The 19886-nt window shown below is 57.3% G+C and overlaps 1 protein-coding gene across 1 annotated transcript in view; it reads right to left on the reverse strand.

Moving 5' to 3' along the window:
* Positions 1-6007: 6007 nt before the first annotated feature.
* LOC309603956 (scavenger receptor cysteine-rich domain-containing protein SCART1-like) overlaps positions 6008-19886 on the reverse strand; it is a gene marked incomplete at both ends in the record, with an annotated part of 35980 nt that continues 22101 nt past the window's right edge. Inside the window, 6 exons of the mRNA XM_082338828.1 lie at positions 6008-6024; positions 15853-16155; positions 16512-16826; positions 16913-17233; positions 18085-18390; positions 18637-18695. Coding sequence (XP_082194954.1) covers positions 6008-6024; positions 15853-16155; positions 16512-16826; positions 16913-17233; positions 18085-18390; positions 18637-18695 — 1321 coding nt within the window. The remainder of the gene's footprint in view (positions 6025-15852; positions 16156-16511; positions 16827-16912; positions 17234-18084; positions 18391-18636; positions 18696-19886) is intronic.

The raw sequence follows: 19886 nt of genomic DNA on the forward strand, positions 1-19886 counted from the left end.
GAGGAATGTCCCCTGGGAGACCACCTGAATGCAGCACTGGGATGTGCTGCCTTGACCCGAGGTTCCTGTGTCCATTCCTCATGCCTTGGGGCATCTCAAAGGAGTGCAAAGCAAGCTGATACACTGCAGCGCTTAGGTGCTTCCCAGCCTCTGGGAGTGGCAACAGGAGGCCAGGGAGGCACTACCACTGTTGCAATTCGCTGCCTCTACGTCTGCAAAGGAAGGGCTCCTGTCTCTGAACACCCGTGTGTGTATGAGGAGTGCACGAGGCCAGCTCAGATGTGGACACCTGACAGACCCCTGAACTTTCTGTGTGTTACTCCAGGAACAACTCCCACTGTCCCAGTGAGATCCATCTCACCTGCCTCGGATAGGTTCATTGCAAATGTTCCTGGTCTTCTACATTACCCTCCCTGGCCTTTCTGGCCTGTGCCTTCAAATACACAGTATGAAAGAAGCTCGCCTGTGGAGTATCTCACCTGTGCAGTCAGAAGTATTCCTGCTAGCATGAGCAGCATTGCCATCTAGACGGCGGCATTTCTCACCTTTCAGAAGGCACAGAGCACATCTGGGGAGTACGAATACACTCAGAGGCACACACACCTTCATGTTTCACCTCTCTGGAATTCCTCCACAATTCCTTTAAGCAACTGGCATAGAAAAAGGAATGTTCTTCCTCCTAGGTGTCCTGCCAGGAGAGAGGGGACAGGAAGGACATAAAACCTTCAATGGAGAAAGGGGAAGGGGACAATCAAAGCTCATCAACGGAGTTACCTGTACTGCGAATAGGGAATGTCCCCAAGCCTTAGAGAAATCCTCCTACCTCTCATGACCTGCCCTGTGACTGGTGTTGGGAACACCCTCATCATTGTGCTGGTGGTGGACAACTTGAAGACTTGCTATAGCCCCACCACCACGCCCCTGACCTGACCCCACTGCTGACCAGACTGGACACACCACCATCTCTGCTGACAGCGGTGTTAGTAGCACTTGCTGCCCCTTTTGCATGTACTGAGTGTTTCCTGCTGGTGGCCACATCCTACGATCAGTACTGGGCTGTGTGCCACCTGCTTCTCTCTGCAAGACTCATGGCCTGGAAGGTCTGTTTTGGGAAGGCAGCTACACCTTGGCTAGGGGGGATTTCTCTCATCTACAGTAGTCACTTCATTCTTGTCCCAGATACAGGTCTGTGGCCCCAGTGCAGTGCGCCACTTCTTCTGTGATTTCACTGGAGCTCTCCTGCAGTGACACCATGACACTTTTGCTCTTTGCTCTCATAACCTGCTGTCCCGATCCAATGTCGGGAGAGGTTTCGATACGATCCCAAGGACGAGATTAAGACACTGGAATCGGTCAGATGTCGTACAACCTTTTACTTTTATTTGAGGGGAGAAGAGAATGGAGGGAGGAGGGAGGGCAAAGGAGGAGAGGAAAATAGGGGAGAGAGAGAGAAAGAGAAGGAGGAGTTTGTCACCACCACTTCGAGTCCAATGATCTTCCGCTGGATCTTTGGTGGCCTCAGGCTTCGTCGGGGACGGGGGGGGGGGGGGGCGGGCCTTGAGGGTGCAGGAACGGAAGGAGTGGTCTTGCGCGCGCCGCCGCCGCCCCTGCCAAGGGGCACGTGTGATCCTTATGTAGGGGCTCTCACGCATGCGCGGATCACAAATGTGTACGTGCGGTTCGCCACGGACGTGCTGCCCCCGCCTCTGCTCTTTTCGCGCCTTTAGTCCCTGCCTCAGCTCTTTTCATGCCTTTAGTCCCTGCGCAGGCGCACGAGGTTGTTTTTCTCAAAACTGTGGAGAAGAGGGTTTTCTCGAAGCGCGACGCTGGATGGCGCTACAGCGGCAATGTCGAGACAAAACCTCATTTGGTACCGGTTCTCTGCACCACCCCGTGGCTCGACATTGCAGCTTGGTGGCATAAGACAGAGAGAGAAAGAGAAAGCAAAGGAGAAAGAAAGAAACGCAGAGTTGAGAGAGTTGAGGATAAGGATGGAGGAAAATTGTGGGAAGGAAAAAGGGAATAACATTGTTTCGGGTGAAGGAATGTCTTGATACAGGTTAACTGAGGTACTGCTCAATGCAAGCTCATTCTCGAACGACTTCAACAATTCTTCAGCTTTGAAGGGTAAACATTGGAAATAGGGTTAACAATAACTGGCAATACGCGGTTTCTTCCTTCAGAAGGAAGTGGGAACGGGTTTAAATGATGGGTACTGAGGCTGGTTGTGGCTGATGGATGGTACAGATCTTTGTTACACCATCAGGTGGAGCATTAGGAACAAATTGCATATTTGACACAATGTGTTGAATTAATTGACTAAAACATGGAATTATACAGAGTAGGAACAGTAAGGTGGCAGTTGCACATAGCAAATACAATATTAATTGTTTGACCCATGGTGCCCCTGGTAACCAGGACCACAAATCACCGTTCCAACCGCTCCAGGTTTGAACAGGGACGTGGGCTATTTTCCTGATATCTTGGGTCAATTGGAGAACTATTTCTCCCATGTCATCGTTTCTAGACAGCAGTTAGAGATATTTAATTTTCCACACACCTCTCCCTCCTCGGCCAACAAACAATCTAAAACCATACGGTGTTGAAGGATTGCCGCGCGCACCCGTTGAGACCGTTGAGTTAATAGGTATGGCATCAGATCAGCGGCCCTGTTGGTGATAATTTCTAGGGCCGCTTGTAGTCCGATTATTCGATTTAGATTATAGATTGGTTCTCTTGCCCCTGCAATGGGCTCATTCCGATTCCAGGTTGCTGGTCCATAATGTTCAATTATTCGCTCGGGGGGCCATTCGTCATTTCCCCATTTTTGTGTCCCACCTAAATTTACCTTGGTAGACTGCGTCTTACGGGCAATACTTCTATCCCGGAGGTTATCATACACTTTTAGGCCTAGTTGGGGTCCACCAGTTTCCGGCAAGAGAAAAAACAGGGGCCTTATGATCCCTATATAACAAACTCCTGACCACCCCGCGGGTAAGAATTTGTATGCAGTATTCCCACAGATCCAATAATGCTGTTTTTTGGCTTTATTTCCCTGAGCAAATGGCCCATCTTTCCCTGGTGGAAACTGAAAATAAGTTGTGTCTTTGTCACCCAGAGGGCTGAAAAAGGTGGTTGCCCCATCCCTTATTCGGCCGGTACAATACCAAGCCCCATAAGTGCTGAACATTCAATATTTACTTTTTGCAAAGAAAACTAAACAATTACATTTTCTGAGCAAGTACAACATTTCATGTTACTTGGCTATTAAGTTTTCCCATATACAGGACTATTTAATGATGAAAATAGAGGAAGATCAAAAAAAGTAAGAATTAAATATATAGTATATCATAGGTTGAAATCCTTGAGATGTCCAACATAAATAGGCATCATTGGAAAGTTATTGGGTATTTTTTCTTAAATAAGCACACACACATATATATGCTTAGACACGCGCCAGACAATTAGATGTCTTTGTACTATTGCATAAAGACTGTAGTGCACTGAAACATCTAACATTTAGCCTGTTTGCCTTAAATATTAAATCTTGAATTATTCATAGAGCTGCAATTAAGTACAAACATGTATGCACACATATGGACCACCAATTATAAAACCTGATATACACAGTGGGATATTCTAATGGGTTGGTGTCCCTGAGTTAAAATGATCCAAAGTAGCAGGTGCATCGTGGTCATATCACTGCCCTTAAAAAACAAATAGGAACAAAACTTGCTCCTTGGGTTAGAAGGAGGGAATAATCCATTTGGTGTGGATTTTGTGGGTTGTCCCGCTGGTATCTTTTGCTTTCCATGTATATTTGTTTAGTGGGGGTATCTAATATGAGAGGCACAGCTCCCACGGTGGGAAGCTCGACCAGAACCGGCTGGCTGGGGGAGTAAGATGATGCACCAGGGCAACTGGGGTTTCGAGAGACATGTACCATGGTTGGCGCCTGTGGACAAAATGCCGCAATTTTCGGGCACCCGTTTGTACCCCAGTGATTATTGACATTGGCCACTGCCTCCCCCACCTGCTCGGCCCATCCCGGTTGGTGGCGTTTAGTAGATCTCCCTTATTATTACAGGTGAGTTATCTGATAAACACCCACCCTCCGTCTCCCTCCTCACCCTGAGGGGGCGGAGGTTTTAGTTTCCCACCACTCTTTTCATCCTTCTTAAGCCCTTCCTCCCTGTCCAATGCTGGCACAGAACGCAGGTTCAATTTGGGAGGGGGTCCTTGCCTGGACCACCTCCGCACCAGGAGATTCAACTTTTTGGTGGGGAGCCCATCCATCAAGTCTCAGGGCACCCCCTTTTGCAGTCCCATTTGCCACAATCCTTGTCGGAATGGGGGTTTCTCCCTTTGTGTTAGGTCGGGGCTTCTCCCCGAAAAAGCCAGCGATTTATTTGCTGGCCTCGCTGCCCGCACAGCCCTAGTTTCTACCTTTTGGTAAGTCCTGTCTACTGGCCCATATTGCCTCCCGTAGTTTATTAGTTCCTGAGCTATCTCCCCCCAGGTCCACACCTTCCTCCCCCACTGCCGCTGTTCGGGGGTTACCGTTCCCTCCAGGGCACCTGCGATTTGCTCTTCGCGAGGCACATTTTGGATTCTCCCCTGTAATTGGATCCCGATAGGTTTTAGCGAGTCGGGGAGTCCTCTTATCAGCGGCGTCAGCTGCCCGGGTTCTACCAGTAACAACATCGGAGAGCTTAAATTTGGCTTAAGTTCCTGGTCATACATCATTTGCAGGCATGCTGCCTTTTGTACGTTTTCTAGTAGTTGCTCAACCGAACCAGTTATAGCCAGGGGATCCCCCCTTTCTAATGGGTTCAGCCCCCCCGCCCAATATGCTGCCCTCTGGGTCAGAGACCATGGGGCCCGGCGATTGTCTGTTGTGAGGAAGACGCCCGGGCCCCAATACCCCTCTGCTTCCTTTTCCGATAGCATGATCCCGTCCCCCCCCGACAGGGATATCCTCCACACAGATTCGGTTTCAGACTCCCCTGCCGTCCTAGCAAAATCCTTTCGGAGTTTAGCCAATTTGGTGGCGGTAAAAGGGATTTCTTTAGTTACAACTTGGGGACGGTTGTCGCTATCGTCCTCATATATGTATTCTGTCTTTACTAGCGGGCACATATGGGGGGTGTTATCCACCGTCTCCCTTAATCGCTTTAAATCTTTCTGGGGGTAGATTTGGCGTACCCCTTTCTCCTCCAGCATCACCTCTGCCTCAGCGAGGGTGTCTGCCTCCCTCAGGAGCTGAACCCTCAGCTCCTCCTTCAAAATCATATTTTGGCGCTTCTCCTCCTCTAGCGCCCGTTTGGTCTCTAGTAGTTGCTCTCGCAGCGGCGCTATCGCCGCTTGCAACACAGCGGCCACAGCCTCTGATTGGCAGGGTGCTCGTTTCTTGTCCTCCACCGCCACTGCCAGACACGCTCCTAACACAGCACAAACGATGGCTTTCCCTTTGCCCTTCTTCACTCTAGCTTCTTTATGCAAAACCGCTATTCGGTCCATAACACTTTGCAGTTGGAACCAGTGGTCCCGTGCCCAATCTTGTCCCGGGGCACATGTGCTCCTTATGTAGGGGCTCTCACGCATGCGCGGATCACAAATGTGTACGTGCGGTTCGCCACGGACGTGCTGCCCCCGCCTCTGCTCTTTTTGTGCCTTTTGTCCCTGCCTCGGCTCTTTTCGCACCTTTAATCCCTGCGCAGGCGCACGAGGTTGTTTTTCTCAAAACTGTGGAGAAGAGGGTTTTCTCGAAGCGCGACGCTGGATGGCGCTACAGCGGCAATGTCGAGACAAAACCACATTTGGTACCAGTTCTTTACACCCCCACAATCTCCTTCTCTCTAAATTGGAAGGATATGGATTTGATGGGCAGACCATTGAGTGGACAGCAAACTGGCTGGGTGGTCGCATCCAGAGGGTAGTGGTCAATGGCTCGATGTCCAGATGGAGATCAGTGACAAGTGGTGTCCCTCAGGGGTCCGTACTGGGGTCAGTGCTGTTCAATATCTTCAACAATGACACAGAGACCGGGATCGAGTGCACCCTCAGCAAGTTTGCAGATGACACCAAGCTGAGTGGTGCAGTTGACACGCCTCAGGGACGGAATGCATCCAGAGGGACCTGGACAGGCTGGAGAGGTGGGCCTGTGGGAACCTCATGAGGTTCAACAAGGCCAAGTGCAAGGTCCTGCACCTGGGTCGGGGCAATCCCCAGTATCAATACAGGCTGGGGGATGAAGGGATTGAGTGCAGCCCTGCCGAGAAGGAGTTGGGGGTACTGGTAGATGAAAAGCTGGACATGAGCCTGCAATGTGCTCTCGCAGCGCAGAAAGCCAAGCGTCTCCTGGGCTGCATCAAAAGAAGCGTGGCCAGCAGGTCAAGGGAGGGGATTCTGCCCCTCTACTCTGCTCTGGTGAGACCCCACCTGGAGCACTGCCTCCAGCTCTGGGGTCCTCAGCACAGGAAGGTCACAGACCTGTTGGAGAGGGTCCAGAGGAGGCCACAAAAATGATCAGAGGGCTGGAACACCTCTGCTATGAGGAAATGCTGAGAGAGCTGGGGTTGTTCAGCCTGGAGAAGAGAAGGCTCTTCAACAAGAGACCTTCTTGCAGCCTTTCAGTATTCAAGGGGGCCTCCAAGAAAGATGGAGATAGTCTTTTTAGCAGGGCCTGTAGCGATAGGACAAGGGGTAATGGCTTTAAACTAAAGGAGGGTAGATTTAGACTGAAAACAAGGAAAAACTTTTTCGTGATGAGGGTGGTGAAACACTGTAAGGGGTTGCCCAGAGAGGTGGTAGATGCCCCATCCCTGGAAACATTCAAGGCCAGGCTGGATGGGGCTCTGAGCAACCTGATCAAGTTGTAGATGTCCCTGCCTATTGCAGGAGGGCTGGACTAGGTGACCTTACAAGGTCCCTTCCATCCCAAAGCATTCTATGATTCTATGATTCCATGTTCCCTCCCTTAGCTGGGGAGAGACACTTACTCCCACCAGTGGCATTTCTTCTGTCAGGACAAAGATTTGGGCATGAAAATCACGTTTTCTTTTCCCATCATTACACAGGACACCCAGAGAGGGACAGGGAATGATCTCCTTTACCCCTGCTGAGGGAAGGGATTCAGCTGAGTCAGTCAAGGCATCTCCTTCTGGGTTTGTAGTCCTGGGGCTAGAAGGGAACTAAACTTTATCCCATGCCTGCCACAACCCCACAGGTGGTGGGTTTCTTCTTGCCTCAGTTCATACATGTGCACAAAATAGGCTCCTGCATGTGAGTTCCTTGTCTCAGCTCCCATGCTCATTACTGGGGGTGGAGGCCAGGAGGGAGTTGTTCACACACAAACACCTGGTGCCAGAGGTGGTCAGGCAAAAATGCCAGGAGGCCTGCGTGGAGGAACAAGGACCTCCTGGCCAAACTCAGACATGAAAAGGAGCATAGAGAGGGTGGAAGCAGGGACAGGTAACCTGGGAGGGATACAGAGAGACTGTCCAAGCATGCAGAGATGCAGTCTGGAAAACCAAAGCCCAAGTAGAATTGAATCTTATGAAGGATGTTAATGGCAACAGGAAGGGTTTCTGTACTGACAGAGCTGACAAAAGCTATGGCAAAAGCTCTGAAAACAGTGGGTGCACTGCTGAAGGAGGCAGGGGAGCTATTGACACAGGAGATGGGAAAGGCCATGGTACTGAATGCCGCCTTCACCTCCTCCTTTACTGGCAAGACAGGCCTTCAGCAATCCCAGGTCCCAGAGACCAGTGGGGAAAGTCAGGAGCCAGCAGCCATACCCCTGGTGCAAGAGGATCAGGTCAGGGAATACGTAAGCAAACTGGACATGCCTAAGTCTCTGGGCCCTGATGGGATGCAGCCACGAGTGCTGAGGAAGCTGGCAGATGTCATTGCGAGGCCACTCTCAGTAATATTTTACCAGTCATTGAAACTGGGGGAAGTGGCCGAAGAGTGGAGGAAATCAAATGTCAATCCTATCTTCAAGAAGAGCAAGAAGGAGGACCCAGGGAACTGCAGGCCACTCAGCCTCACCTCTCTCCCTGGCAAGGTGATAGAGCAAAGAATCCTGGAAACTGTATTTCCAGGCACATTGTACTGGTTTTGGCTGGGATGCGGATAATTTTCTTCATAGCAGCCCGTATGGTGCTATGTGTGGGATTTGTGACCAAAACAGTGTTGACAGCACCCCAATGTTGTAGCTAGTGCTGAACTGTGTTTGCACAGCATCAAGGCCTTCTCTGGTTCTCTCCCTTCCTCCCCAGCGAGTAAACTGTATTTGTGGATGAGGGAAGAGCAGGGGACGTCATTTAGCAAGGCAAAGCTTTACCCCGTGTCTTGGCGTCCAGGTGCAGGTTTTGGTAGCGGGGGGGCTGCACGGGTGGTCTCTGTGAGAAGAAACCAGGGGCTGCCTCCATGCCAGGCAGAGCTGCTTCCAGCTGGCTCCAAACAGACCCTTCGCTGGCCAAAGCTGAGCCCATCAACGAGGATGGTGGAACCTTAGTGAAAGTGTATTTAAGAAAGGACACAACTGCCAAAGTGGGAGAGGAGTGAGGGAAACAATAGTGGGAGAAACAGCCCTGCAGGCACCAATGCTGGTGAAGAAGGAGGTGCTTCAGGCACCAGAGCAGGTTCTTTGCAGCCCGTGGCAGAGAGCATGGTGGAGAAGGTAAGCCCTGCAGTCTGTGGAGGACCCAGCACTGGAGACGTAGGATATTTCCTGCAAGAATGGTGGCTTGAGGAGAGCCCATGCTGGAGCAAGTTTGTCTCAAAGGACTGTAGCCCACAAGACGGACCCCATGGGAAAAGTGTGAGAAGGAAGGAGCAGCAGAGAGGACCTGTTCTGGACTGACCACAGCCTCCATTGCCCATCCCCCTGCACTGCTCAGGGGTAGAAGAGTTGGGAACAAAGGGGTGAAGTTGAGCTGGGGAAAACAGGGTGGTGGGAGGGAGGCCTTCCATGGGGAAGGAGATAAGGTCTTCCACCAGCCCCACGCTTCTTCCACCCTCAGCCTTTGCGCATGCCTGGCCTGCCCACTTACCTTTGCCAGTGACACGTTTGTACAAGGCCCCCACACATCTTGGCACAGCCAGTGCAAGCTGGCCTCCACCAAACGTGGAGCCCACGGGGCCTTGGAGGCAGGGAGGGGCCAGGTCCCCTCTGCCGGAGGCTGGGCACAGCTTTTCCCTGGGAACCTCTCTGAGGAGCCTCCTCCTGTGTGTCAGCCTGGGGCCTGGCACCGCTGCCACAGGGACAAGGGCTGGGGGGGCAAGGCAGGGCTGAAGTAGCTCAGCTGGGAGAGCGTTAGGCTGAACATCTAAAGGCCCCTGCTTCAACCCCGGGCTTCAGCAATCATTTCCTCCCTTACATTTTTCCAGATATCGCTTTCCTTCTTCCAGCCTGCCCCAGCCCTGCTTGCTCCTTCACCTCTTGCCAGAGCACCATCGCGGCTCTGTAGCTGTCAATCTGTGGCTTAGAAGGAGCCTTCCTCCAGCACCAACAGTGCCCATCCCCTCCCTGGGCAGGATTCTCCCTTCAGTGCTCCTCTGGGGTGGTCTCCAGCTGTCCCTCCTTCCCTGCTCCACAGGGATCGAGATCTCTCCTCTGCGGGGTCTCTGCAAAGACCCTGTCTCTCTCCTCTTTGTCATTCTCAGTGATGCACAGACTGGTCCCATCCTCACACCTTCACCTGGACCCCATTTCCCAGACCAGAGGCCACCATCCCCGCAGTCCCAGGGAGATGCACTCCCTGGAGCTGAGGCCTGAATGGCAGCATCCTCCCTCCAGAGCTCTGTCCCACTAAGACCTCTGATGTGCCCAGGACAGCTGACAATGCTGTGCTGAGGATCATCCGCTGTAGTGCATGGGCACCAGTGTTGTTCAGTCACACGCTGACCTGACCAGTTTCTTGGCCCCCCTTGCCCCCCTGCTGCAATGACTGATGAAACACCTATGTGCTCCTCTCTGGGCATCAGCAGAGAGATACACAGCACAGGGGGATCCCTCTGGGGCCCCACATCAACAGCCCTCTGCATCAGCTCCTCCCTGCTGCAAGGGCACAAGTCGGGACAGAAATGCCAGCACTGGCTCCCCTGGGGTCTAGCATGGTCACCAACTCTCACACTGTGTCTTCAAAACAGCCCCAGATCAACCACTCAGCGTCAGTTTTACTCTCCAGATTTACCTTCCTCTGCATGTCCTAGCATTGCACACGCTTCTGTGTTCTCCATCCCCTCAGCACCTATGGACCCAGGGCCCATAGCACAAGTGTCTCAACTGTCCCCACTTTCCTTACCCAAAACTCCTCACCCACCACTGTCCAGCCCAGCTGCAGCCCCTCACAGCCCTCAGTCCCTGCCCAGAGGAAGAAAGACCTGCTCATGAGCTCCAACAACCTGCTGCAGTGCCCTCTTGCAACTTCTTGCAGCTGCAGAATCCTGCTCACCCATCAGGAACACAGTGACAACTGCAACCCAGGCCATCCCCCTCTGCTTCCAGTCTCAGCCTCTCCCCAGTCAACCAGTCAGGCCAAGTAATGGCACATACTGGACTGTAGTCCCACAGCAACGTGCACGTCCTGGCCCCCTGCAGATCTGCTGCCTCATAGCCAGCTCCCCGGCAATGCATCTCCAAAGAAGTTTGGCTTTTTTGGTGACTGAGCAAAAGTGAGAGGGAGAGACCCTGTCCAAGCAACGATACTGTCTTGTGAGCTTTGAGCATGAGCCTGAAAATGCTTGGCTTCAGGGACAGTGCCTGCAGGACTCTCACTGCTCCAAAAGAGTCCTTCTAGGTTGCTCCTGAGCAAGAATAGGAGAGTCACTGATAAGGATGGGCCCTGGGGCCATGTGTGCAAAGCAGACTGGATGAACAGCCCATCCCCTTACCTCCTCCACTCAACCCCTCCAGATGTTCAAGGTGACTGCGGTCTGGTTTTGATTCCCCCAAACCCTGTCTGCCAGGCAGGGGCTCACTGGGGAACAAATCTATGGCACTGGGCAACACAACTGCCCCAGCTGTAGCATCACGAGGACACCATCCCTGTGTGTGGCCAAACCGTTGGCCTTTCAGTTAACAGCTGACCGTGCTCACCCACCCTGCCACAGAGACCCTTAGCCCCAGGGAGACGGAAGCTTGCCCTTCCCCCCACCTCCAGGGATGCTGGGGGGCAGAGGGGCGCAGGGGGAGGCCCAGTGCCTGGATGAGGGGCTGTGAGCTTTCTGCTCCTGTGTCCCTGCCGTTGTCATACCTGCTGGGGCTGGCTGGGGTGTCCAGGGCACCTTGGCCACCATAGGGCTAACTGCTGTGAGGCCACAGCCCAGGGATCACCCAACACAGCAGCTCTGTCTTCGCCTCTCTGTGTGGGACCAGTGTGGCCCAGGTAGGGCCTGAGGGAAAGAGAAACTGGGGAACCCTGAGGTGAAGAGATGGGCACTCCTGGGACCTTGGAGAGAGACATTTTGGCTGGAAACTGCGGCTGCCAGGATGGAAATGTCTCTGACAGCAGGAATATTCCCTAGGGACCAGGGGCTCTTGCAGCCCCACAATCTGACCCCGAGACTGCTGTCCGTCCTTGAGACGTGCCCCTTCCCCACCACCATGTCTTTGTGCTCTGCTCCTCCCGATCACCCTCAGGGAGACACCCCGACATCGGGCCAGGCAAGCACCAGCTGTGGCTCAAACCCCTAAAGGCTTTTAATAAGAACAAATAAGGAGGCATGGTGCAAAAACAGGGGAATAAAAAAGAGGAAATGCCCGGCTGTTTCTGCTGCCCGTGGTAAAGGGAGACGCTTCCCTGGTGCTCACGGCTCTCCCAGCTGCACAGACCTCTCCTCCCTCCTGGCTGCACCCAGCTGCATGGCAGGGACGGGCTCTCCTGGCGCGGGGCTCAGGGACTGTTGTGCACTGAGCTCCACTGGCACAGCCTGTGTGTCCTCAGGGGGATGTGCCAGAGACACCTCTTCAGCATCGTCATAGCCTGTGCTCTCTGGGGACAGGGACCAGGCATCTCCCTCAGCTCCAGGGGCTCCAGCACGTCTCTGGGAGCACAGCTTTGCCCCTGCAAGCAGCAAGGCAGCCATTGCACGTTCGCCCCATGGGGTGCCCCTCCTGCTCTGTACATCACCTTCCTCCCTTCTCCTCACCAGTCCGGAGATGTTCAACTCCCTCTCCCACCCCTGGAACCCAAGGAAAATTCCTGGTGCATTTTCCCCCATCCCAGGAGGTTGAGCATTCACTACAGCAAGGATTCATCCGGCACCAGGGATGGCAGCCCAGGAACCGGCAGCGCTCTCTTTCCCTCTCACCTCCAGGTGCATCCCTGGGTCCTGCTGCCTCCTCTGGTGCCCTGGCCATTTCCCAGTCTCCCTGCCCAGGGGCAGCATCATCCCCAGGCTCAGAAACCTCCCTGGCATCATCATAGCCATCCGCTGGGTCACCTCCGGGCAGGACAGGGACGTCTGAAAGGAGAGGGGAGCTGGTGACAGGGAGAAGATACATTTGCAGAGCAGAGGATGGGAGGATGCGCAGGGACATGGGGCTCAGACACCGGTGTTGGCAGCACCACAGGAGACACCACTCCATGTCCTCCCCAGCTCCGACGGTGACACTCAGTGACACCGCTGTTCTTCACATGCCTGCAGGGAGGAGAGATCCACTCCTTCCTGCACCCTATTACCTGCTGCTGATCCCGGACCATCCTCCTCCTTGCTGTCCCCAGGGTAGGGCTGCAGCTTGGTCAGGGACCCCTCTGAAGAGGAGCCTGGAGAGAGGCGCAGCGGCTGTTAGGGGAGTGCGCTCTGCTGACCAGGCCTGTGGTCAGTGCTGCTGGGGACGGGGGACCCACAGAGGCAGGGCTGAGTGGGGAGAAGGGCTCAGGACTCACCCTGCTCCCCTGGGACAAATCCTGTTTCAAAGGGGCTCCCAGAGCTGCCCCAGGACAGCCCCTTCCCTCCCCCCTCAGGTGTCCCATAGGGGTGCAGGGACAGGCAGAGAGGGGCTGTCCCCAGCTGGGACAGGAAGAACAGGTGGGGAGGAAGCTCCTCTCTTGGGCCCAGGACCTGGCTGCTCTCCCCACAGCCCCCACAGCCCCAGCACTGCAGGGACCATGGGCCAGGGGACTGCAGGGGTTCAGCCATGGGTGGGGGGTGAGGGGGAAGAGCCTGGCAGATGTGCCCCCCGGGAGGAACCCACACCCACCTGAGCCACTGAACCTCGCCTGCTTCTCCCACGCCGGGCTGTAACCGATCTCCTCATACACGGCCTCAGGGAAGGGCTCCCAAGCTCTCCCAGAGCCTGTGGACAGCAGCAGGGCTGGCCCAGGGACAGGCAGAGACGGGACAGGATCCCACTCTGCCCCCCTGGTTTTGGTCCCCTGGGCCAGCAAAAGGCTATCGCCAGAGCACAGCCCTGCTGTGCTGTCTGGTCACTGCTACCACGTCCTCAGTGAGGGCAGTGTCCCCATGGACATGGCCTGGGGCAGTGACACCCTCGCACCATCCCCTCAGAAACAGCCCCTGTGCCCCTCTGGCCCCTGGGTCAGGTCCCTCATGCAGAGCTTGGAGCAGCTCCCACCTTCCCTCTCCCCTTTCTGCCCCATGGATCCATAGCATGGCCCCTTCTCTGCTGGGGGGAGGTCAGGGTTACACAGGAGAACATCCTCAGGGCCTGCAACCACGGGGATCGACCCTGCTGCCCCGCATTCCTCCTGGCATCTCCCCTGCCCCACAGTCCCCTCCAGGGCTGCCCAGAGCGCTGCCAGTGTGATGTCCTCCTCTGTCTCCCCTCTGCTCCCATCTCCCCCAGACCAGCTCCGCCATTTCTGTCCTCACCCCATTCCTAATTCCCACCATGTCTGGACTCTCTCTGCCCCTTGCTGCTGGTGGCCCATGGTCAGGCAGTCAAGGAGGCGGTGCATGGGAATGAAGGCAGCACACACCCTTATCCCCCCAGCTCTGCCTGTGCCACTCACTCACACCTCACAGCACCCCTGGCCTTGCCAGGAGGCATCTTTCCCCGCCACCCACCTCCGCGCCCAGCCCTGGGCTTCGCGCTTGCCCGGCCAGGAGGGCCAGGACAAGGCAGAGAAGGGCCCCCAGGATGATGCAGATGATGACGGGCAATGAGACTCTCCCGCTGCTGGTCAAACGACCCCGGGTAGGATCTGCATGGCAGGAGCACAAAAAGGGCAGCACCAGGCCTGGGAGAGGTGGGGGGCTGGGACACCCCAGTCCTGACCCCCATTACACCAGGGGTAGATGATCCCAGGAGTGAGTCATGAGGAAGATTCCACCCTGATGGATGACAGAATGACAGCCAAATGACAGCCCTCCCCAATGCCCCTGCCCCACTGCTATCCCAGTGCCTCCTCCTGGGAGTTTCACATCCCAGCAAGGAGCCCCTTCCCTCCCGCCATGGGTCACAGCTGGCCCTGAGAAGACCCAGCACCAGCGGGGAGGACAGGTTACCTGGTCGGAGCGTAGGTGCTGCTGTCGTGGGTGCAGCTGTAGAAGACGAGAAGGAGAGCTGGGCTGAGAGGGTGGGTGTGCAGGTACCAGGGAGCCTCCTCTCTCACACACCGTGTGTGCGTGCATGTGTGCATGTATCCCTGACGCATCCCACCCAAATTGCTCCTCCTGCAAAACTGGTCAGGGTGGCCAGGACAGGGCCCAGGGCCCTGCTCTGGGTATTGGGCAGGATGGTGCAGGGAGCCCAGGAGATGCCCCTGGGGGCTGCAGGGCCCTGCAGGCAGAAGCCAGAGGACATCCAGCCCCACAGAGGCTGCTGCCCACTTGACACCAGGCTCCCATGCTCCACAAGGACAGCCTTGCTCTCAGGAGCTCTGCCAAGAGCTCCAGCAAGGGTCCCAGCCCTGCCGCTCACCTGAGCAGCGCACGGCAGCATCCTCCTTGTGCCGGCAGGCACCGCTGTCCCCAGGCCGAGCCCAGCAGTCCTGCAGAGATGGCTCCGTCCCCCGGCACTCCACCTGCTCCAGCCAGATGGGGCCCGTCCCCTCCCCAAACGCAGCCTCGCCCAGGGCAGACACCGCGGGGCCACAGCCCAGCTGCCTGCAGGCCACCTCGGCATCCTGCCTGTCCCAGGAGTCGTCGCACACCGTCCCCCAGGAGCCATGGTGCCAGACCTCCACTCTGCCCGAGCACCCGTCTCCCACCTGAGCACCCACCTCCCACGGCACGAATCTTCTCCCTGTCTGGAGAAGGCAGAGACCTCCCAGGGCACCGGGACAGCAGGCAGAGCCCTGCCAGGCCAGAGGGGCATGCAGAGGAGCAGCTACCTGTGCAGCTCGTGGAGTTTGGGCACACGGTCCCCAGGGCCGCGGGTGTTTCTGGCCGACTCCCTGCAGAAGGAAATCCTGCTGTGAAGGGGCTGCTGAAGGGGGTCGTGCAGCAGAGCGTGGGGCTGAGCTTTGCTCACGCCGCCCCGTGCCGCCTCGCTCACGGCAGCAGCTGAACCCCAGTCATTCAGGGGACACGCACGGCAATGTGGGGGACCCTGACTGCTCAGCCCCAGAGGGACCCTGGTTCACAGAGCAGCAGGAGGGTGTCCATGGAGGGGACGCTCCTTGGAGCCCTGGCTGGGCTCTTCTGAGACCTCGCCTGCAGACACCTCTGCCTCCCCTGGGTGCTGCTGGGAGCCCGGCTGGCAACTGCTGGGGAATGTGTGGGGCTCTGAGAGCTGAAGTCCCATTTGTGCCACCACAAGCAGCAGGGTCTGGCACATAAAGTCAAAGCCCCTGTGGGCCCTGTCTCTGCGCTTGACTGTGCCCAGCAGGGAGCAGGAGCTGGGGGGATGCTGGTGCCCGCGGAGCTCCGAATTACCATTGCAGGTGATGTGGGTCTCGTCTCGCAGGTCATCACACGACTGTGGGTCCCAGGGAGCAGAAGGACACTGCCAGAAGGAGCTGTTTCTCTCCCCACACTCCACGCGATCCAGCCAGGTGAGGCCAGACACCCTACCATAGGGCAGGGTCCCTCCATCCCCACAGCCCAGCTCCTTGCATGCCAGCGACACCGTTTTGGGAGTCATTGAGTTGGAGCAAACGCTCCCCCATTTGCCATTGTAGAACACCTGCAGGCGCCCGGAGCAGTTGGTGCTGTTGTGCAGCCTCAGGGCCATGAAATCTGGGAGGAAAGAGCCCAGAGGGGAACAGGCTGGTCTGGGGCTATGGGAGCAGAGAAGCCTCTTCACCCCCCAGGCCCTCAGCCAGGCAGAGGCACGGCCAGCAAGTCACCCTTTTGCCAGGGGCAGAGAGAAGTCCCTGACGGACAGACACCCATGCCCTCCCCGCTAACCCTTGGGGACAGCTCAGCTTACAAGGGGCCCCCAGTGGGACCGAGGGGGTTTGTGCATGGGTGTCCCCAGGACTGGCTCAGGCAGGGGCTCAGAGGCAGCCAGGGACAGCCTCGGCCGTTGACGGCTCTCCCCTTGTCCTGGTCTCCCCGGGCACCGGGCTCCCACCACAGCTCCCAGCACAGACCTGAGCAGACGACTCCTGCGTCCTCTTTGTGCCCGCAGTCGTGCTGCCCCCAGGACCCTGCCGGGCAGTCCCAGAGAGCAGCTTCGGCCCCGGAGCAGTTCACGCTGTCCAGCCATATCTGACCAGAGCCTTCCCCAAACCGAGCGGAGCCAGTCGCCTCCACCGCCCCTCCGCAGCCCAGCTGGTGGCAAACGACGGCGGCATCAGACAGGTCCCACTGGTCATCGCAGACAGTCCCCCAGCTGCCCTGGTGGTAGATCTCCACTCTGCCAGCACAGCGCCCGGGCCCGTTCACCAGCCGGACCTGCCGGCTCCCTGCAGCAGGAAGAAACCCCAGCTGCCATCAGGGGCCGGCTGCCCACCCAGCCCAGAGCCTGGAGGGCCTGTGCAGTGCCACTCACCCCAGCAAACGACCCCCACGTCCTCTGCAATCCCTGCTGCCAGCGCGCTCATGGGCAGGGAGGTGTTGCAGAGGGTCAGGTTGGCCTCGTGCCCTGCGCACCGGACCCCTCGCAGCCCCACGGGACCCGTCCCTCTCCGAGGCTTCGGGGGGTTGTAGGCTCTCTCTGCCTCTTCGCACCACAGCTGCCGGCACACCACGCTGGCCTCCTGCATGTCCCACTGCTCATCCAGGACTCGGCCCCACGTCCCGCGCTGCAAGATCTCCACTCGCCCGTCGCACCGGCTCCCTCCACCCACCAGCCGCAGGGCTGTGGAGCTGCCTGGGCCTGGGGAGAGCAGCCATGCCCCAGCCCTCAGCAGCACCAGACAGCCCACAAACCTGCAGCACCTCTCCAGGCTCTCCAACCCTCACAACCCCCTGCAGCTCACCCGCCTGCCCCCAGCCCTCTGCGGTCAGCTTCAGGAGCAGCTTTCCACAGGCTTGCTTCCCCAGTCCCTGAGCCTTCCTGAGCAAGACACTCCCTTTGCTCTTGGTGGGGCAGAGCCACCCAACACGTCCCTGCTGAGGCAGATGGGGCAGCTCCCGCAGGAGGGAGCAGCAGCCGGCGGTGGCCTGGGGACAGGCAGCCCCAGGACAAGCCTTGCCCCACCTCAGTGCTGCCATTGGCACTGCTGAGCCATGGGGCAGAGCACACACGCCTCTGCCCCTCTGCATCCCTGGGGATCTGGGCCTGGGAGCCTGTGTCCCTGGCAGGGAGCAGAGCAAGGGGGGCCTTTCCGATCAAACAGGACAAGTTTGGGTCTTGTGCTGACCAGAAGCGAGGGCAAAGCCCAGCCCTGCTCTGCAGCTCACACCCCCTGTGGCTCTGGGATTGGCCTCTATGGGACTCTCTGTGGGGCTGGGACAGAGCTGTGTGCAGCCAGAGGGATGGAGCTGAGCCCCGCAGCCCTGTCCTGGGTCTGTCCTGCAGCAGGAGAGCAGAGGACCCTCGGCCTGGCTGTGACCTCAGGACCTGAGCCCCTGCCCTGGGTGGGGAAGAGATTCCTGGTGAAGCTAGGGTTTCTCCAGGGAGAAATTCACCCTGCTGCTGCCATGAGGTCCTCTGCTTTCGGTGGCCATGTCACACCCAAGCGGCAAATGGAGTTAATACAACGTTGTCCCAGCACTCACCTGAGCAAATGACAGCAGCTTCGTTCTCATGGGAGCACGGTGAGGCCCCCAGGGCGCTCACTGGGCACTGTCCCAGGTGGGCTTCAGTCCCATCACAGTGGAATGAATCTCTCCAGACAGGTCCCGTGCCTCTCCCAAAATGCCCTCCTCTGGGAATGGACTCAGCAAACCCGCAGTCGAGGTGACGACAGAGAACATGGGCATCCGAGAGATCCCAGCGGGAGGCACAGAGGGTGCCCCAGGTCCCCAGCACATAGACCTCCACCCTCCCCTCACACGCCGTGCTGCCGTTCACCAGCCTGAACCCTGTGTCATCGGGAACAGAGAAGAATGAGGGAGGGTGGACTTGTGCTCTCACCTACTTGGCAGCTGGAGGAGCAGCCAAATGGAGGAGAGCCTGCCTTTCTCCTCTTTCTGCCTGATTTTAGGGCTGCAGACAACCACATCACCCCGTCTGTCCTCACACCCAGCACAGCATGGCACTGTCCCGGCCCTGCTCCCCTTGGCCCCAGCACACCCCCAGATATGGAACACCCCACCCTCAGTCCTTACGGGTACAGGTGACACCAGCGGCGTTCGTGTGGGTGCAGGGCCGGTCTCTGCGGGATCCCCTGGGGCAGGAGATGAGGAAGGATTCATTCCCCGCACACTGCAGTTCTCTGTCCCACATGGCACCAACACCTTCTCCAAAGTGAGCTGCCCTGGGCACAGGCAGGGCTGCGCCACACTGCAACTCCCCACAGACCACGTTGGCAGCTTTGGGACCAAAGTCTGAGTCACAGACCGTTTTCCACTGGTTCCCATCGTGGATCTCCACGCGTCCTGAGCAGGGGCTCTCCCCTCCAAGCAGCCGGACAAATCCTGGAGCAATCAAAGTCCCTGGAGAGTTGCCAGAGCCCTCTGGCAGTTACATGCCCACGTCCCACCTGGTCTGCAAGGTGGCCACAGGCACAGAGCCCCACAACCCTCCCAGCAGCTCCCAGGGGCTGCTGATGGCACAAACACACCAGGGACACCCTGCCACTCCTCAGACATCAGCACAGCACTTGTGGCCTTGCTTCTCTCCCAAACCCCCAGCCGTAGGCACTGCTTGGACCAACTGCTGCCATTTTGGAGACCCTGGGCTTCCTGGCAGCACTCCGAGCACTTGGGGCCCAGGGAGACTGGCCAAGGCACTGTTGGCTGCTGCAGCCTGCTCTGCCCACTGAGCTCAGGGCCTGGCTGAGGAACCCTTGGAATTCCCAGTAACACACCCTTCCCTCAGGGTGGTCTCAGGCTGTTGGGGCACTGCTGTTAGATGGGCCATTTCACGGGGTACGGCTATGGCACAGCTGTATGTACAGTCAGTGTCTGTGCCAGCCCCCCACTCTGGCACCTGCCCAGGGAGGGGGTCCTCAGCCAGGGCCAGAGTGCACTGCCAGGCACGCACATCCTCATCAATGGCCAGGCAGAGGGCAGGAGAGCGGGCAGAGGGGCAGCCCTGGGCTGACACGAGCTCCCGGTGCAAGGACAGGCACCGAGGACAGTGCAAGTGCTGGCAAAGCCCCTGTGGCACAGGGCAGCCGGGGCTGGGGTAGGCAGGAAAGTCTGGGCAGCGGGTCACCACTGACAGCACGGGGCCATGTCCACGTGGGCTGGCTCTCATGGGGTGACCCTGGGAGAGGAATGGGGTGCCATGTGCCCCCCTGCTCCTCTGCTCAAGGCCAGCGCTTTCCCCCTCTGAGCAGCCCCTTTGCTTAGGCCAAGGGACTCATGCCTGCCAGGAGGCACAACCCAAAAGTCCCTGGCCACTCTGTGCCCTT

Source organism: Platalea leucorodia (genome assembly GCF_965183815.1).
Source record: "Platalea leucorodia genome assembly, contig: HAP1_HAP1_SCAFFOLD_273, whole genome shotgun sequence".
Lineage (NCBI taxonomy): Eukaryota > Metazoa > Chordata > Aves > Pelecaniformes > Threskiornithidae > Platalea > Platalea leucorodia.